The 16,633-nt window shown below is 40.6% G+C and overlaps 1 protein-coding gene across 1 annotated transcript; it reads left to right on the top strand.

Annotated features, from left to right (window-relative positions):
• Positions 1–14,531: 14,531 nt before the first annotated feature.
• On the top strand, positions 14,532–15,458 carry LOC125282027 (olfactory receptor 6C4). Its single transcript, XM_048215947.1, has one exon. The coding sequence runs from the start codon at positions 14,532–14,534 to the stop codon at positions 15,456–15,458; it is 927 nt and encodes a 308-aa protein (XP_048071904.1).
• Positions 15,459–16,633: the final 1,175 nt, after the last annotated feature.

Raw genomic sequence — 16,633 nt, 5'->3', positions numbered from 1 at the left:
AAAGATACACAGGATCTCTCTGAGGCATCTCTCTGTATTAGAGTCTAAAATGGAAGAGATCACACGAAAGAAAGAATGGATAACAAGTAAAACTGTAAATACGCAGGTAAATATAAGTGAACATCTGCAAAATCAGTAATAGTTATACATTATGGGGTTTTAACAAAGCATAGAGCATAAAGGTATAAAATAAAAATGACATACTAATTAAGAGATATGAAATGAAGATAAAGCCCTACATTCCCTTTAATGACTGAGAGGAGGGTAAAGATACTAAGTAACTACAGATTTTGATAATTTTTTGTGCACATAACAGCTAGGCCTCAAAATTAGCAAAGTAAAAATTGGTAAACGTATAAAGATAGTTAAATGTAATATCACAGTGGGATTTTTTAGTCATAAAATCAATAGTAGGGCACTACAAAAAATATACAGATTTAAGGCACAAGATTAAAATCTGGACTTAATGAAAATATAGAAAATACACTGCAACCAACAAATTCAGAATTCACTTTCTTCCCAAGAACAAACAAATAAAAAACAAAAAAACAGACAGGACTTTTTTTATAATCACAAGAACCAGAATGCAAATCTCAAGAAATTTCAAAAGATTGGAAATATGGATTTATTCTCTGTCCACAGTATAATTAAGCCAGAAATCAATATGAAAAATATAACCAGCAAATACTAATATGTACGGAAAATTTTTAAACGCACTCCTAAATAACCTGGATATATTTCCAGAACAAACCTCTCTACATACACTGCAGCGTGCATATACAAAAATGCTCACTGCAGCATGTACAAAATTTCCCTGAATTGGAAACAACCTGAATTTCTATCCTAGTAAAATGGAAAAATAATTTTAATGATAAATTCATACAATGCAGTACAATGCTGTTGCACATTTTTAGAAATTATCTTAGATAAATTCTTTTTTTTAATATTTTTTATTATATTATGTTAGTCACCATACAGTACATCCCTGGTTTTTGATGTAAAGTTCAATGATTCATTAGTTGCATATAACACCCAGTTAGATAAATTCTTTATAGATCTTGGATACCACCCCTTCATGTGTTATATCATTTGCAAATATCTTCTTCCATTCCGTAGCTTGCCTTTTAGTTCTGTTGACTGTTTCTTTTGCTCTGCAGAAGCTTTTTATCTTGATGAATTCCCAATAGTTCATTTTTGCTTTGCATCCCTTGCCTTTAGAGATGGGTCTTGCAAGAAGTTGCTGTGGCTGAGGATGAAGAAGTTACTGCCTGTGTTCTTCTCTAGGATTTTGATGGATTCCTGTCTCACATTGGGGTCTTTCGTCCATTTTGAGTTTATCATTGTGCATGGTGTAATAGAATGGTCCAGTTTCATTCTTCTGCATGTGGCTGTCCAATTTTCCCAGCACCATTTATTGAAGAGACTGTCTTTTTTCCATTGAATATTCTTTCATGCTTTGTTGAAGATTAGTTGACCATAGAGCTGAGGGTCCCTTTTTGGGTTCTCTATTCGCTTCCATCGATCTATGTGTCTGTTTTTGTGCCAGTACCATGCTGTCTTGATGATCACAGCTTTGTAATATAGTTTGATGTCAGGCATTGTGAGCTTATCAAACGCAACACCCAAAAAAACAAATAATCCAGTCAAGAAATGGACAGAAGACATGAACAGACACTTCTCCAAAGAAGACATACAAATGGCTGAAAAAATGCTCCACATTACTTGCCATCAGGGAAATTCAAATCAAAACTACAATGAGACCCACCTGATACCAGTTAAAATGGGTAAAATTAACAAGACAAGGAACAACAAATGTTGGCAAAATGTGGAGAAAGGGGAACCCTCTTACACTCTTGGTGGGAATGCAAGCTGGTACAGACACTCTGGAAAACAGTATGGAGGTTCCTCAAGCAGTTAAAGAGAGAGCTACCCTATGACCCAGCAATTGCACTACTGGGTATGTACCCCAAAGATACAGAGGTAGTGAAAAGAAGGGCCACATGCACCCCAGTGTTCACAGCAGCAGTGTCCACAATAGCCAAACTGTGGAAGGAGATGATAGGTCTTTCAACAGACTAATGGATAAAGATGTGGTTCATATATACAATGGAATATTACTCAGCCATCAGAAAGGTGAATACCGGGAGTTAAGATGGCGGAGGAGTAGGAGACACCGTTTTCACCGGTCCCCCGAGTCGAGCTGGATAGGTACCAGACCAGCCTAAACAACCACGGAACCAGCCTGAGACGCAGGAAGATGCATCTGGATCTATACAAATGAACATCTCCAGCGCTGAGTATTGAGGTACGAAGTGGGGAGCCATGAAACTGTGCACAGATATCGGAAGATAAATGGAAGGGGGAGGGAGCCGCCGCGTTCGAGCACCGGGAAGCGGTAGCCACTTGCACGGGAGAGCGGGCGGGGCTCGTGGTCAGCACCCGCAAAACGGCAGACTGAGACCGTGAGCCGGGTGCGCGCCATCAGGCATCTCGCAGAACACCGGAATCCCTGTGCTCTCACTGGATCCAGACTGAGACCGGGAGCTTCCGGAGCGCGCGCGGGGTGGCTGGCGGCGTTAGAAACACAAAGGACAGAGACGCACAGGCCCTGGAAGTGAGGGCTGGGACACCGGGTGTGGGGCGCACATCCCGGGACACTGCAGGGTTGAGCAGCACCAACAGTAACAGAGGTAAAGTGGTCAGAACATTAGTAGAGAACGGGCCGTAATCCCTCTGTTCTGTGACAGAGGCTGAAATTAGGCCGCTGCTGCTCTGACTCTCAGAAGAGGCACAGCAAACTGCCAGGGAAAGCCGCCAGAGAACAAAAGCCTGGAAATACCGGCTCAGACAGTACCCATCCCCATCCCCCCTCGCAGGGGACACGGAGACTCTACCCAAACAGGGTTGCCTGAGTATCGGCGCGGCAGGCCCTGCCCCCAGAAGGCAGGCTGAAAAATCAAGAAGCCCACAACCCGGGCGCCTGGGTGGCGCAGTCATTGAGCGCCTGCCTTCGGCTTAGGGTGTGATCCCGGCGTTCTGGAAAGGAGTCCCTCATCGGGCACCTCCGCTAGGAGCCTGCTTCTTCCTCTCCCACTCCCCTGCTTGTGTTCCCTCTCTCTCTGGTTGGCTGCCACATAAATAAATAAATAAAATCTTTAAAGAAGAAGCCCACATCCCTAAGATCCCTATAAAACAAGGGGCACGGCCTGGGACCCAGTCAATAATTTGGGCTCTGGACAACCCCGCAACCTCTCCTCATCAGAATGACAAGAAGGAGAAGCCCCCCCCAGCAAAGAAAAGACAGTGAGTCTGTGGCCTCTACCACAGAAATAATGGATATGTATGTAACCAAATTATCAGAAATGGAATTCAGAGTAACGATGGTCAAAATGATGAGTAGAATTGAAAAAACTATTAAGGTTACTGAGAATATAGAATCCCTAAGGACAGAAATGAGAGCGAATCTGACAGAAATTAAAAATTCTATGAGCCAAATGCAGGCAAAACGAGAGGCTCTGATGGCCAGGGTCACAGAAGCAGAGGAACGGGTTAGTGAATTGGAGGATGGGTTAATAGAGGAAAAAATGAAAATAGAAGATGGTCTAAAAAAATCCACGCCCACGAATGTAGGTTACGGGAGATTACTGACTCAATGAAACGATCCAATGTTAGAGTCATCGGCATCCCCGAGGGGGTGTGGAGAAAAACAGAGGTCTAGAAGAGATATTTGAACAAATTGTAGCTGAAAACTTCCCTAATCTAGCGAGGGAAACAAACATTCGTGTCCAAGAGGCAGAGAGGACACCTCCCAAGCTCAACCACGACAAACCTACGCGACGTCACGTCATAGTGCAATTCGCAAATATTAGATGCAAGGATACAGTATTGAAAGCGGCAGGGCAAAGAAATTTCTCACGTACCAAGGCAAAAGCATCAGAATTATGTCAGACCTGTCTACACAGACCTGGAATGAGAGAAAGGGTTGGGGGGCCATTTTTAAAGCTCTTTCAGAGAAAAACATGTAGCCAAGGATCCTTTATCCAGCAAGGCTGTCATTCAGAATTGATGGAGAAATAAAGACATTTCAGAATCGCCAGTCACTAACCAATGTTGTAACCACGAAACCAGCCCTACAGAAGATATTACGGGGGGTTCTATAAAAGTAAAAAGGCCCCCAAAGTGACACAGAACAGAAAGTCACAGCCAATACAAACAAAGACTTTACTGGCAACATGCCATCATTAAAATCATATCTCTCAGTAATCAGTCTTAATGTAAATGGTTTGAACCATCCCATAAAACGCCACAGGGTTGCAGATTGGATAAAAAGAAATGACCCATCCATTTGCTGTCTACAAGAGACTCATTTCGAACCCAAAGATGCATTCAGACTGAGAGTAAGGGGATGGAGTACCATCTTTCACGCAAATGGACCTCAAAAGAAAGCTGGGGTAGCAATTCTCATATCAGATAAATTGGATTTTAAACTACAGACTATAGTTAGAGACGCAGAAGGGCACTATATTATTCTTAAGGGAAGTATTCAACAAGTGGATATGACAATTATAAATATATATGCCCCCAACAGGGGAGCAGCAAGATACACAAGCCAACTCTTAACCAGAATAAAGAGACATATAAATAAAAATACATTAATAGTAGGGGACCTCAACACTCCACTATCAGAAATAGACAGAACACCCTGGCAAAAACTAAGCAAAGAATCAAAGGCTTTGAATGTCATACTCGACGAGTTGGACCTCATAGATATATATAGAACACTACACCCCAGAACCAAAGAATACTCATTCTATTCTAATGCCCATGGAATAATCTCAAGAATAGACCATGTTCTGAGACACAAAACAGGTCTCAACCAATACCAAAAGATTGAAATTATCCCCTGCATATTCTCAGACCACAACACTCTGAAATTGGAACTCAACCACAAGGAAAAATTTGGAAGAAACACAAACACTTGGACTAACAACCATCCTGCTCAGGAATGACTGGATAAACCAGGAAATCAAAAATCAAATTAAACAATTTATGGAGACCAATGAGAATGAAAATACAACAGTCCAAAACCTATGGGATACTGCAAAGGCAGTCCTAAGGGGGAAATACATAGCCATCCAAGCCTCACTCAAAAGAATAGAAAAATCTAAAATGCAGTTTTTATATTCTCACCTCAAGAAGCTGGAACAGCAACAGAGGGACAGGCCTAATCCACGCACAAGGAAGCAGTTGACCAAAATTACAGCTGAAATCAATCAAGCAGAAACCAGAAGTACAGTAGAGCAGATCAACAGGACTAGAAGCTGGTTCTTTGAGAGAATCAATAAAATTGACAGACCACTGGCAAGACTTATCCAAAAGAAAAGAGAAAGGACCCAAATTATTAAAATTATGAATGAAAAAGGAGAGGTCACGATGAGCACCATTGAAATTGGAAGGATTATTAGAAATTTTTATCAACAGCTATATGCCAATAAACTAAGCAATCTGGAAGAGATGGAATCCTTCCTGGAAACCTATAAACTACCAAGATTGAAACAGGAAGAAATTGATTCCTTAAACAGGCCAATTAATTATGAAGAAATTGAGTCAGTGATAAACAACCTTCCAAATAACAAAACTCCAGGCCCAGACGGTTTTCTGGGGAATTCTACCAAACATTTAAAGAAGAAATAATACCTATTCTCCTAAAGCTATTTCAAAAAATAGAAACAGAAGGAAAGCTACCAAACTCATTCTATGAGGCCAATATTACCTTGATCCCCAAACCAGGCAAAGACCCCCTCAAAAGGAGAATTACAGTCCGATTTCCCTAATGAATATGGACGCCAAAATCCTCAACAAGATCCTGGCTAATAGAATCCAACAGTACATTAAAAAGATTATCCATCACGATCAAGTGGGATTCATACCTGGGATGCAAGCGTGGTTCAATATTCGCAAATCAATCAGCATGATACATCATATCAACAAGAAGAGACTCAGGAACCATATGATCCTCTCAATCGATGCCGAAAAAGCATTTGACAAATTACAGCATCCTTTCCTGATTAAAACCCTTCAGAGTGTAGGAATAGAAGGTACATTTCTCAATCTCATAAAAGCCATCTATGAAAAGCCTACTGCAAATATTATTCTCAATGGGGAAAAGCTGGAAGCCTTTCCCTTAGGATCAGGAACATGACAAGGATACCCACTCTTGCCGCTATTATTCAACATAGTACTAGAAGTCCTTGCAACAGCAATCAGACAACAAAAAGGGATCAAAGGTATTCAAATCGGCAAAGAAGAAGTCAAAATGTCTCTCTTCGCAGATGACATGATACTCTATATGGAAAACCCAAAAGAAGCCACTCCCAAACTATTAGAAGTTATAGAGCAATTCAGTAACGTGGCGGGATACAAAATCAATGCGCAGAAATCAGTTGCATTTCTATACACGAATAACGAGACTGAAGAAAGAGAAATTAGGGAATCCATCCCATTTACAATAGCACCAAAAATCATACGTTACTTTGGAATTAACTTAACCAGAGACGTAAAGGACCTATATTCTAGAAACTATAAATCACTCTTGAAAGACATTGAGGAAGACATAAAAAGATGGAAAGATATTCTATGCCTATGGATCAGAAGAATTAACATAGTTAAAATGTCCATGCTACCCAGAGCAATCTACACTTTCAATGCTATCCCGATCAAAATACCGAGGACATTTTTCAAAGAACTGGAACAAACAGTCCTTAAATTTGTATGGAAACAGAAAAGGCCCCGAATCGCCAAGGAACTGTTGAAAAGGAAAAATAAAGCTGGGGGCATCACAATGCCGGATTTCGAGCTGTACTACAAAGCTGTGATCACAAAGACAGCATGGTACTGGCACAAAAACAGACACATACACCAATGGAACAGAATAGAGAGTCCAGAAATGGACCCTCGGCTCTTTGGGCAACTAATCTTTGATAAAGCAGGAAACAACATCCGGTGGGAAAAAGACAGTCTCTTCCATAAATGGTGCTGGGAAAATTGGACAGCTACATGCAAAAGAATGAAACTTGACCACTATCTCACACCATACACAAAAATAAACTCCAAATGGATGAAAGACCTCGATGTGAGACAGGAATCCATCAAAATTCTAGAGGAGAACATAGGCAACAACCTCTACGACATCGGCCAAAGCAACCTTTTTCATGATACATCCCCAAAGGCAAGAGAAACAAAAGATAAAATGAATTTATGGGACTTCATCAAGATTAAAAGTTTCTGCACAGCCAAGGAAACAGTCAGAAAAACTAAGAGGCAGCCCACGGAATGGAAGAATATATTTGCAAATGACACTACAGATAAAGGACTGGTATCCAAGATCTACAAAGAACTTCTCAAACTCAATACACGAGAAACAAATAAACAAATCAAAAACTGGGCAGAAGATATGAACAGACACTTTTCCAATGAAGACATACAAATGGCTAACAGACACATGAAAAAATGTTCAAAATCATTAGCCATCAAGGAAATTCAAATCAAAACCACACTGAGATACCACCTTACGCCAGTTAGAATGGCAAAAATAGACAAGGCAAGAAACAACAATTGTTGAAGAGGATGTGGAGAAAGGGGATCCCTCCTACATTGTTGGTGGGAATGCAAGTTGGTACAGCCACTCTGGAAAACAGTGTGGAGGTCCCTTAAAAAGTTAAAAATTGAGCTACCCTATGATCCAGCCATTGCACTATTGGGTATTTACCCCAAAGATACAGACGTAGTAAAGAAAAGGGCCATATGCACCCCAATGTTCATAGCAGCAATGTCCACAATAGCTAAATCGTGGAAGGAGGCGAGATGCCCTTCAACAGATGACTGCATTAAGAAGTTGTGGTCCATATATACAATGGAATATTACTCAGCTATCAGAAAGACCGAGTTCTCAACATTTGCTACAACATGGACGGCACTGGAGGAGATAATGCTAAGTGAAATAAGTCAAGCAGAGAAAGACAACTATCATATGATTTCTCTCATCTATGGAACATAAGAACTAGGATGATCGGTAGGGGAAGAAGGGATAAAGAAAGGGGGGTAATCACAAGGGGGAATGAAACATGAGAGACTATGGACTATGAGAAACAAACTGAGGACTTCAGAGGGGAGGGGAGTGGGGGAATGGGATAGACGGGTGATGGGTAGTAAGGAGGGCACGTATTGCATGGTGCACTGGGTGTTATACACAACTAATGAATCATCGAGCCTTACATTGGAAACCGGGGATGTACTGTATGGTGACTAACATAATATAATAAAAAATCATTAAAAAAAAAAAAGAAAGAAAGGTGAATACCTACCATTTGCATCAACATGGGTGGAACTGGAGTATTATGCTAAGTGAAACAAGTCAATCAGAAAAAGACAATTATTATATGATTTCACTCATATGTGGAGTAGCGCAGAGAATCACAGGGGAAAGGAGGAAAAACTGAATGGGAAGAAATCAGAGAGGGAGACAAAACATGAGAGACTCTTGACTCTGCAGGGTTGAAGAAGGGAAGGGGTGAAGGAATGGGGTAACTGAGTGATGGGCATTAAGGAGGGCACATGATCTGATGAGCACTGGGTGTTATATGCAACTAATGAATCATTGATCACTACATCAAAAACTAATGATGTACTATACGTTGGCTAATTGAGTTTAAAGTAAAAAAGAAAGAAAGAAAAGAAAAGAAAAGAAAAAAGAAAACAAAGTGTCTTAGATTTCCTGGTCAGCATTAATAATGTAAGTTTCAGCAGGGCGTTGCATGTCCCTGAGGCAATGCCTGTGACTCCCAGGATTCTGAGCAAAATGAGCACAATTGGCAGGAAAAGAGCACGCTGGTGTTGAGACTGAGGGAAATTCTGTTGCACAAAAAAGTACAAAGAATACAGGTGATATGAGGAAGAAGGCCTGGGAGTGGGATATGAGTGGAGTATATAAAAATGAAACCAAAGGCCTAACACAAGTCAGTCTTTTGACAGAAACATCTTGTATAGAGAGGTTTCTATTTAAAAGATGCCGGTAAGCCCTGTGATCAGGACAAAGCAAGGGTCCTAAGTGTCAGAAGTTGAGCGTAACTAAGGTTGCTGATGGCAGTGAGAGTCAGTGAGCAGACCATGTACTTTTCCGTAATTCAGCAAGGTTTCTTTAAGGAAGACTTTAGGGCACTCTGTAAGGCCTGCAGCTTGAGGTTGGTAAAGGGGGTGGGGAGGAAAAGGTGTGGAGTTGAACCGAATGCCTTTTCAAGGGCCCAGCATTGTGTACTTTGAGAAATGAAGTAAATGCCTAGATCATTATCAGTAATGTCTGGAACTCTGAAGGGAATAAGAAGTGTCTTATTGAAGCCCGTGTTATGGCTTAAATGATAGCATGTCTAGAACGACAGATGAGTAATATTCCCTTCTAAGTGTCCACCATGGTCAGAGAATAGTAAGGATCCTCTGCAGAGGGAGTCAGTGACCCCATAAAATCTATTTGCCATTGGTTAATGGATAGTCCCCAGGGAAATGAGCCTCAACTGTATAGACGGTGGCACATTTTCCCACGTACGGTACATGAGTTAGTCACTACGTTATTCATGGCTGAGGAGGACAGTCCCTTACATTCTTCTCAGGACCTCAGGGCAGTGGCTTCTCTGTGGCCTGATATTTCACAGGCCCACTAGTCCAAAGTTAGATCAGATCTGAGGCTGTGCCAATATGTGTCTCAGAAATCAAAGCCAATTTATCTGCTTGTGCATTGCAATGAGCCCCTGAAAACTGAATTCTTGTATGTGGAGAATATGTGTGGCCTTGATTTGTATTTTGGGTTTCTGGGAGGCAAGAAATTCCCAAAGTTCTTTTCCCCAACAGAGAGGGAGGAACACCTTAGATAAGGAATTGTTGTTGCTGCCATTAGTCAGACCAGATGACCATACCATTGACAAAGGCCTAGGGTCTATAAAAAGGTGCAGAAGGGACCAAGTGTTGGCCAGGACACCCTCTAGTGCTAAGATAACTGCTGACCCATGGTTCCCATCTTTGATTAGGGATGTTCCAGTTAGGAAATGGAATGCAGCAGCTCTTCAGTACACTCTATCATGCATGACAGGGTTGCTAACACCTATACCAACTACAAACTCCCTTTCCTATCATTCTGTTAATCCCAGTGGAGTCCCTAGGTAGCCAATGGATACAAGAGAGGAGTGACCTCTAGGCACTATTGCATCTAGCAAAGAACTGATAACCTACAGGTAGGATATGACCGAAAGCCCAGTTTGGCTCCATAAGCAGCATTTTCCTTTTCCTAATGAGGCCTCTATGGCCATGCCAAGTTTGTGGAGTACTGCCTCAATGACCAAAGGCACAATGGGCAACTGGGTTCAGGGAATCACAAGTTCAGGACCTGTGAAAGCATTCATCTCAAGAAGAGCCCACCATACAACCAACAGTTGCCATCCCAATGGTGTGTTGATTCAGCCAAGGAACACAGCTTCATGCCCTAGAAGACCATGAACAATTTATGGCCACTGTGGCGGATCTGGAAACTCTAGAAGGAATGCAAAGAGGTTGTTGAATCCTCTACAATGAAGGAACTTCTGGGGGAACACCAATGGGAGTGTCTATTTTACTGCAATTTAGACAGACTCTAGAGCCTTTTGTCATTGGATGGTCCATTCAAAGTGAGCCAATTGTGAGTAACAGCACAATGAATTTAAATAAAATTTGTACATGAAGAAGATATCACCTCTGAAACCCAAATAAACACAGTAAATGTTGAGTCTACTTTTTTTGTTTTTTTATTTTTTAATCTTTATTCTGTTGTATTAGTCACCATACAGTATATCCCCAGTATTTGATGCAATGTTCCATGATTCATTATTTGCGTATAACACCCAGTGCACCATACAATATGTGCCCTCCTTAATACCCATCACCAGCCTATCCCAATCCCCCGCCCCCCTCCCCTCTGAAGCCCTCAGTTAGTTTCCCAGAGTCCACAGTCCCTCATGGTTCATTCCCCCTTCTGTTTACCCCCTCCCTTCATTCTTCCCTTCCTTCTCCTACCGAGTCTACTGTAAAGTAGTAACTGCTGATGTCAGTGAAGAGTTGGTTCCTTACTGCATTAGATATGGATCATTCCTGGGCTAACAAGTAATGTCCAGAGATTTTACTGAAATAGCAGTGCCTTGAATTTTGCAAGATTCAATGGGCTACCTGATTGGAAAGTTTGAATTACCTTCCAGGAGGATGTTATCAATATAATGTCATACCTATGTTCTTAGAATAAGTTGAACATGGCTAAGATCTATAAAGGTATCGGCACTGGCAAGGCTCCCCAAATATCCCATGGGGGGTGAGTGAAAATCTATCATTCCTTCAAAGGTAAAGAACTACTCATAGAGCAGAACATATCAGCCAAATCTATAACGGTAAAATATTTTCCAGTTGCTGATTCCTATTAATTTTAGTAAAATTAGGTATGCAGATCTTAATGGAGGCTATGAAGGCATTAAGGTTCTGGTAACTCACTGTGAAGTGAATTCATCTACTTCAGGTTTGAGCACTGGCCAAACTGCATCATTAAAGGGAAAGATAATAGGAAGATTGAGTAGACCAGGCACACCAATCCCCAGGGATCTCGCTCCATTGCTCTTAACTGCAAACCTCATGTCTGTGACACATTCTCTCATGGAACCCATATCATGGTCTGTCTGGACCTTCTCTCCTCAGCCATATGTTTACAACTTGTTCTCAAAGTTGTCAACAATTGAGATTCATGTGAAGCTTTTAAACTTAAGTCCACAGGGCATGTTTAGCTTCTTCAGGAAATTGATCCCCATGGGCCTGTTCTCAAAAGAGCAGATAAACCCTGTGTCACTCTGCCTAACACAGAGATTGCAGAGAAGCCCAAACCCTGCCTTCTGACTTCAACATAATCTCCCTGAGAACAAAAATATTAAGGAATTGTCCATCTATCAAAGTCTACTTCTCTGATTCTATCATTGCTGGGATAGGGATTACTTGTTTATTTGTTTTTCTTTTTTATTATATATGTGAGGGACTGTGTCCCTCTGGAACTATGATTGGATTCTGGTTTGGATTCATAGAATGGAAGGTAATACACGTCCTCGGTAAGCCCCACACACTCGGGTACTTTCATTAAGAAAAGAGTACAAAGTTTACATGTGGAATCTAAGAAACAAACCCACAAAACAAAACACAAAGTGACTCATAGATACAAGAATGAACTGATGGGAAAGAACGATTACCCAACATTTGCAGCAACGTGGACGGGACTGGAGGAGATTATGCTAAGTGAAATACGTCAAGCAGAGAAAGACAATTATCATATGGTTTCACTCATTTATGGAACATAAGAAATAGCAGGAAGATCGGTAGGAGGAGAAAGGGAAGAATGAAGGGGGGGTAAACAGAAGGGGGAATGAACCATGAGAGACTCTGGACTCTGGGAAACAAACTGAGGGGAAGGGGGTGGGGGATTGGGATAGGCCGGTGATGGGTATTAAGGAGGGCACATATTGCATGGAGCACTGGGTGTTATATGCAGACAATGAATCATGGAACATTGCATCAAAAACTAGGGATGTACTATATGGTGACTAAGATAACATAATAAAAAATTTAAAAATAAATAAAAATAAAAAGAATGAACTGATGATTACCAGAGTGGGGAAAAGCTGGGATGAGAGAAGCAAAATAGGTGAAGGGGATTATGAGGTACAAACTTCAGTTATAAAATAAATAAATCACAGGGATATAATGTACAGCATAAGTGATAATCAGTAATGCTGTGATAACTTTTATGGTGGCAGATAGTAACTAGACCTGTTTTGGTGACCATTTCATAATGCATAGAAATATCAAATCACTATGCTGCACACCTGAAATTAATGTAATATTGTATTTCAATTATAATTCAATTTCTTAAAATAAGAAAATATAGTCATCTATGGCTAATGACTCCTACAACAAAGGGAGAGAGAGAGATGGGTAGAATGTTGATGGGAAGCCAACAGACAACATATTAAATTTGATACTACTCAGAGACTCACATGGCCCATCTTACTTTTTATTTACCTCTTAGGAACAGGCAAACATCCCACCACAGTCATTCAGATTGTCAAGGATGTGAGCACTGGATGTTTTTAAAGTCACTGATGTTATTATTCTATAAATGTGGGTCATGAAGTCAACCAATTGTGAAAATCGGGATGAAAATGCAGTACTTGCCAAAGACCACAGGTTAGTACAAACAGGGAAGGGGGGTTGAAGGAGAATCCAGGTCAAAGTTTAATATCACCTCATGCCTCCAACAGTTGCGTGGAATAATGGGGAGATTGACAAAAATGATTCTGAAGATATGATTTTTTTCTAACCCGTATGCATGTGAATTAGAGGGACCTTTCTATTCCCTTTGCCTCTGAATGAGAAAAATTGAAAAATGCACAAAGGACACCACTGACAAAGCTTCCTTCCTTGGGGATTACAGATTTATCTACAAAGGACTCTTCTTGTCAGAAACATGAATGTCCCTTTTCCTGGTTTCTACAAGCCAAGAATAGAGAACAAGAACGTTTGAGGCATGATAAACTGTCATCCTTAATTTGTCTTGAGGACACTGTAGACTTTGAGCAAAATCCACTCTGAGGTGCTGCCTGTGGATATTTCAAAATCTCTATTCTCAGAGATCTATCCCAAATCTACCTACAAGACTTTGAACACAGCAGAAAAACATAAGAAAATGCTAATTATTATGATTTATGGATACCAGTGCCTTGTTCAGGTAGTCAAAAATGCTCACAATACGAGATCATACTGAACCAAAGATCTTAAAGGCCTATTACAAATTTATGCTTCCAAAGAAATAGGGGTGCACGAAAAAAATCACTGACGCATCAAAACCTTCAACCATATCCATGTGATGACTGTCCTGGTGGTTGCTGAAACAAGGGAGTTAGAGGTTTGGACAATAATGGAGGTGAGGATCTATGGCAGACAGCCAGTGAAACGTCAAATACTGCAGGGAAGGGAGAAGAGCACGAGCAGGGGAAAGGGAAGCACAGAAAACAGAATCTGATAGAAATAGTTCCACCAAAAGCACAGAAGTATGAGAAATTAACAGAGTCAGAGGAAAATAACTTCAATGCGGAGATTTCGTAAACACTTTGGGATTAAAGGATAGGTTCGAAATGTTACTCTTCTGAAAAAAATGTGAGTAATTATTCTGTAATAGAGTCTGGAAAATGTCCGTGAATACGTCAACTTGGGAAATTAAAAACACTTTAGGAATAAGGTCATTCACATAGAAGACGATTGGGCTTCCATAGAGCCAAGTCCAGGGCAACACGATGCTGGTTTAGGTCAACTGCATGGGGATTAATATATGACATGACTCACTAGGATCAGCTTTGTCTCTCCTACCTAAGAAATGTGAGTTTTCATCATTCACCTCTTTCCTTTAGATCTCCAAGAGGTCAATAATGAAAAACAGGACGTTTACTGAGTTTATTCTGCTGGGCTTCACCAATCAACCTGAGGTCCAGGCTGTGATATGCATCTTTCTGTTCCTCACCTACGTGATAAGTGTCCTAGGAAATCTGACTATCATCATTCTCACTCTAATAGACCCTCACCTCCAGAACCCCATGTATTTCTTCCTCCGGAATTTCTCCTTCTTAGAAATTTCCTTCACATCCATTTTTATTCCCAGATTTCTGACCAGCGTGACAACAGGAAATAAAGTCATCAGTTTTGCTGGATGCTTGATTCAATATTTTTTTGCTATATTCCTGGGGGCAACAGAGTTTTACCTCTTGGCTTCTATGTCCTATGACCGCTATGTTGCCATCTGCAAACCCCTGCATTACCTGACCATCATGAGCAACAGGGTCTGCATACAACTCGTGTTCTGCTCCTGGCTGGGAGGATTCCTAGCTATCTTACCCCCAATCATCCTGATGAGCCAGGTGGATTTCTGTGCCTCCAATGTTCTGAATCACTATTACTGTGACTATGGGCCCCTTCTGGAGCTGGCCTGTTCAGACACAAGCCTCCTAGAAGTGATGGTCATCTTCCTGGCGGTTGTGACTCTGGTGGTTACTCTGGTGCTGGTGACATTTTCTTACACATTCATTATCAGGACCATTCTGAGGATCCCTTCTGCCCAGCAAAGGACAAAGGCTTTTTCCACTTGTTCCTCCCACGTGATTGTCGTCTCCCTCTCTTATGGCAGCTGCATGTTTATGTACATCAATCCCTCTGCAAAAGAAGAAGGTGCCTTCAACAAAGGAATAGCTGTGCTCATTACCTCAATTACTCCCTTGTTAAACCCCTTCATTTACACTCTAAGAAATCAGCAAGTGAAGCAAGCATTCAAGGACACCATCAAAAAGATTGTGAAGCTTTAAAAGACAATACATTTCCGTGAAAAATAGATTTCACTTGCTAAATGTGTATTGAGTGTCTCCTATGTTTCAAATGCTGAACTGGCCCTTGAGGATAAATATATGAATGACATATGTCCTAAGTTAAGGAATCTGCAGCCTACTAAGACAGAAAGGTGTTAAACTGTAAATTCATGTAGTAAGTTTACAAAAAATAAAAGAACATGGTTAAGTGCTGTTAAGGAGGAAAAATGAGAATCCATAAAAAGAACAGTAGGAGGGAATTAACTATTTTCCAGAAATGACTTGAAATTTAAGAGGCAAACATATTGCTTATTTAGAAGAGTGGAAAGATAAGGATTCAGAGTGAGACAGAGAGGCCATGATGAAGGTATTTTTTAATTACAGACTATGGAGTTTCATCTTTCAGTTGACATTGGTGAGTCCAGAGAAGTTTTAAGAAAGGAAGTTATATTATCAGCATCATTTTGAAGGAAATCCGGCATTGGCATTGTTCTTCCTCATGGAGCCGTGGAGACTATGCTTTGGACAAAGTGTCAATAATTTTGATTCTCCTCCCCTTTATCATTCATCTTTCAATTGTAGCCATTACAAATTTCATCCTTCCCTAAAGGAAAATTAAAAGGCTATACATGTAGTCCACTTCTCTTCAAATGAGGTGAAAACCCCCAAGATTTTATCAACTTACATTCTCTAGAAGTTGTGGTTAGAAGACCTTCTAGAGCCAAGGTAAAAAGCCTCCTACTTCTACAAAGGATCTATTGTTGCTTTTCTAGCTGGGATCTTTTTAGATTAATGGCTCAGATCTCCCAATCTCTCTCTTTTGTAGTTTCTGGTGATTTCTTTTTCTATTGTAATTTTATTTTCATCTGTTTGTTTACTTTTGCTAGATACTAGAAAGGACAAATTTTGTGATATGACTCCATTCTTTTAACTTTTCCCCAAGTTTTTGTTTTTGTTTATAACATAAGCCATGGATACCTGTTTCATAAACTAAAAATGAATATAAAGTATTAATATGGATTTATATTTAGAATGTTCCAAATTATGAGCCTTAAGCAACCAAATAGGACTACCGTACCAAGAACTCTACACATGGATTCAAGGTAACCACAGCTTGAATATGAACTGGTGGTAGGGCCTCAACTTCAAAGGAACTGAAAACAGTTTTTGGAAAC

The sequence above is a fragment of the Ursus arctos genome, unplaced genomic scaffold (genome assembly GCF_023065955.2).
Source record: "Ursus arctos isolate Adak ecotype North America unplaced genomic scaffold, UrsArc2.0 scaffold_21, whole genome shotgun sequence".
In the NCBI taxonomy this organism is placed as follows: domain Eukaryota; kingdom Metazoa; phylum Chordata; class Mammalia; order Carnivora; family Ursidae; genus Ursus; species Ursus arctos.
The sequence above is the reverse complement of the archived record's forward strand: the minus strand, read 5'-3'. Positions and strand labels throughout refer to the sequence as shown.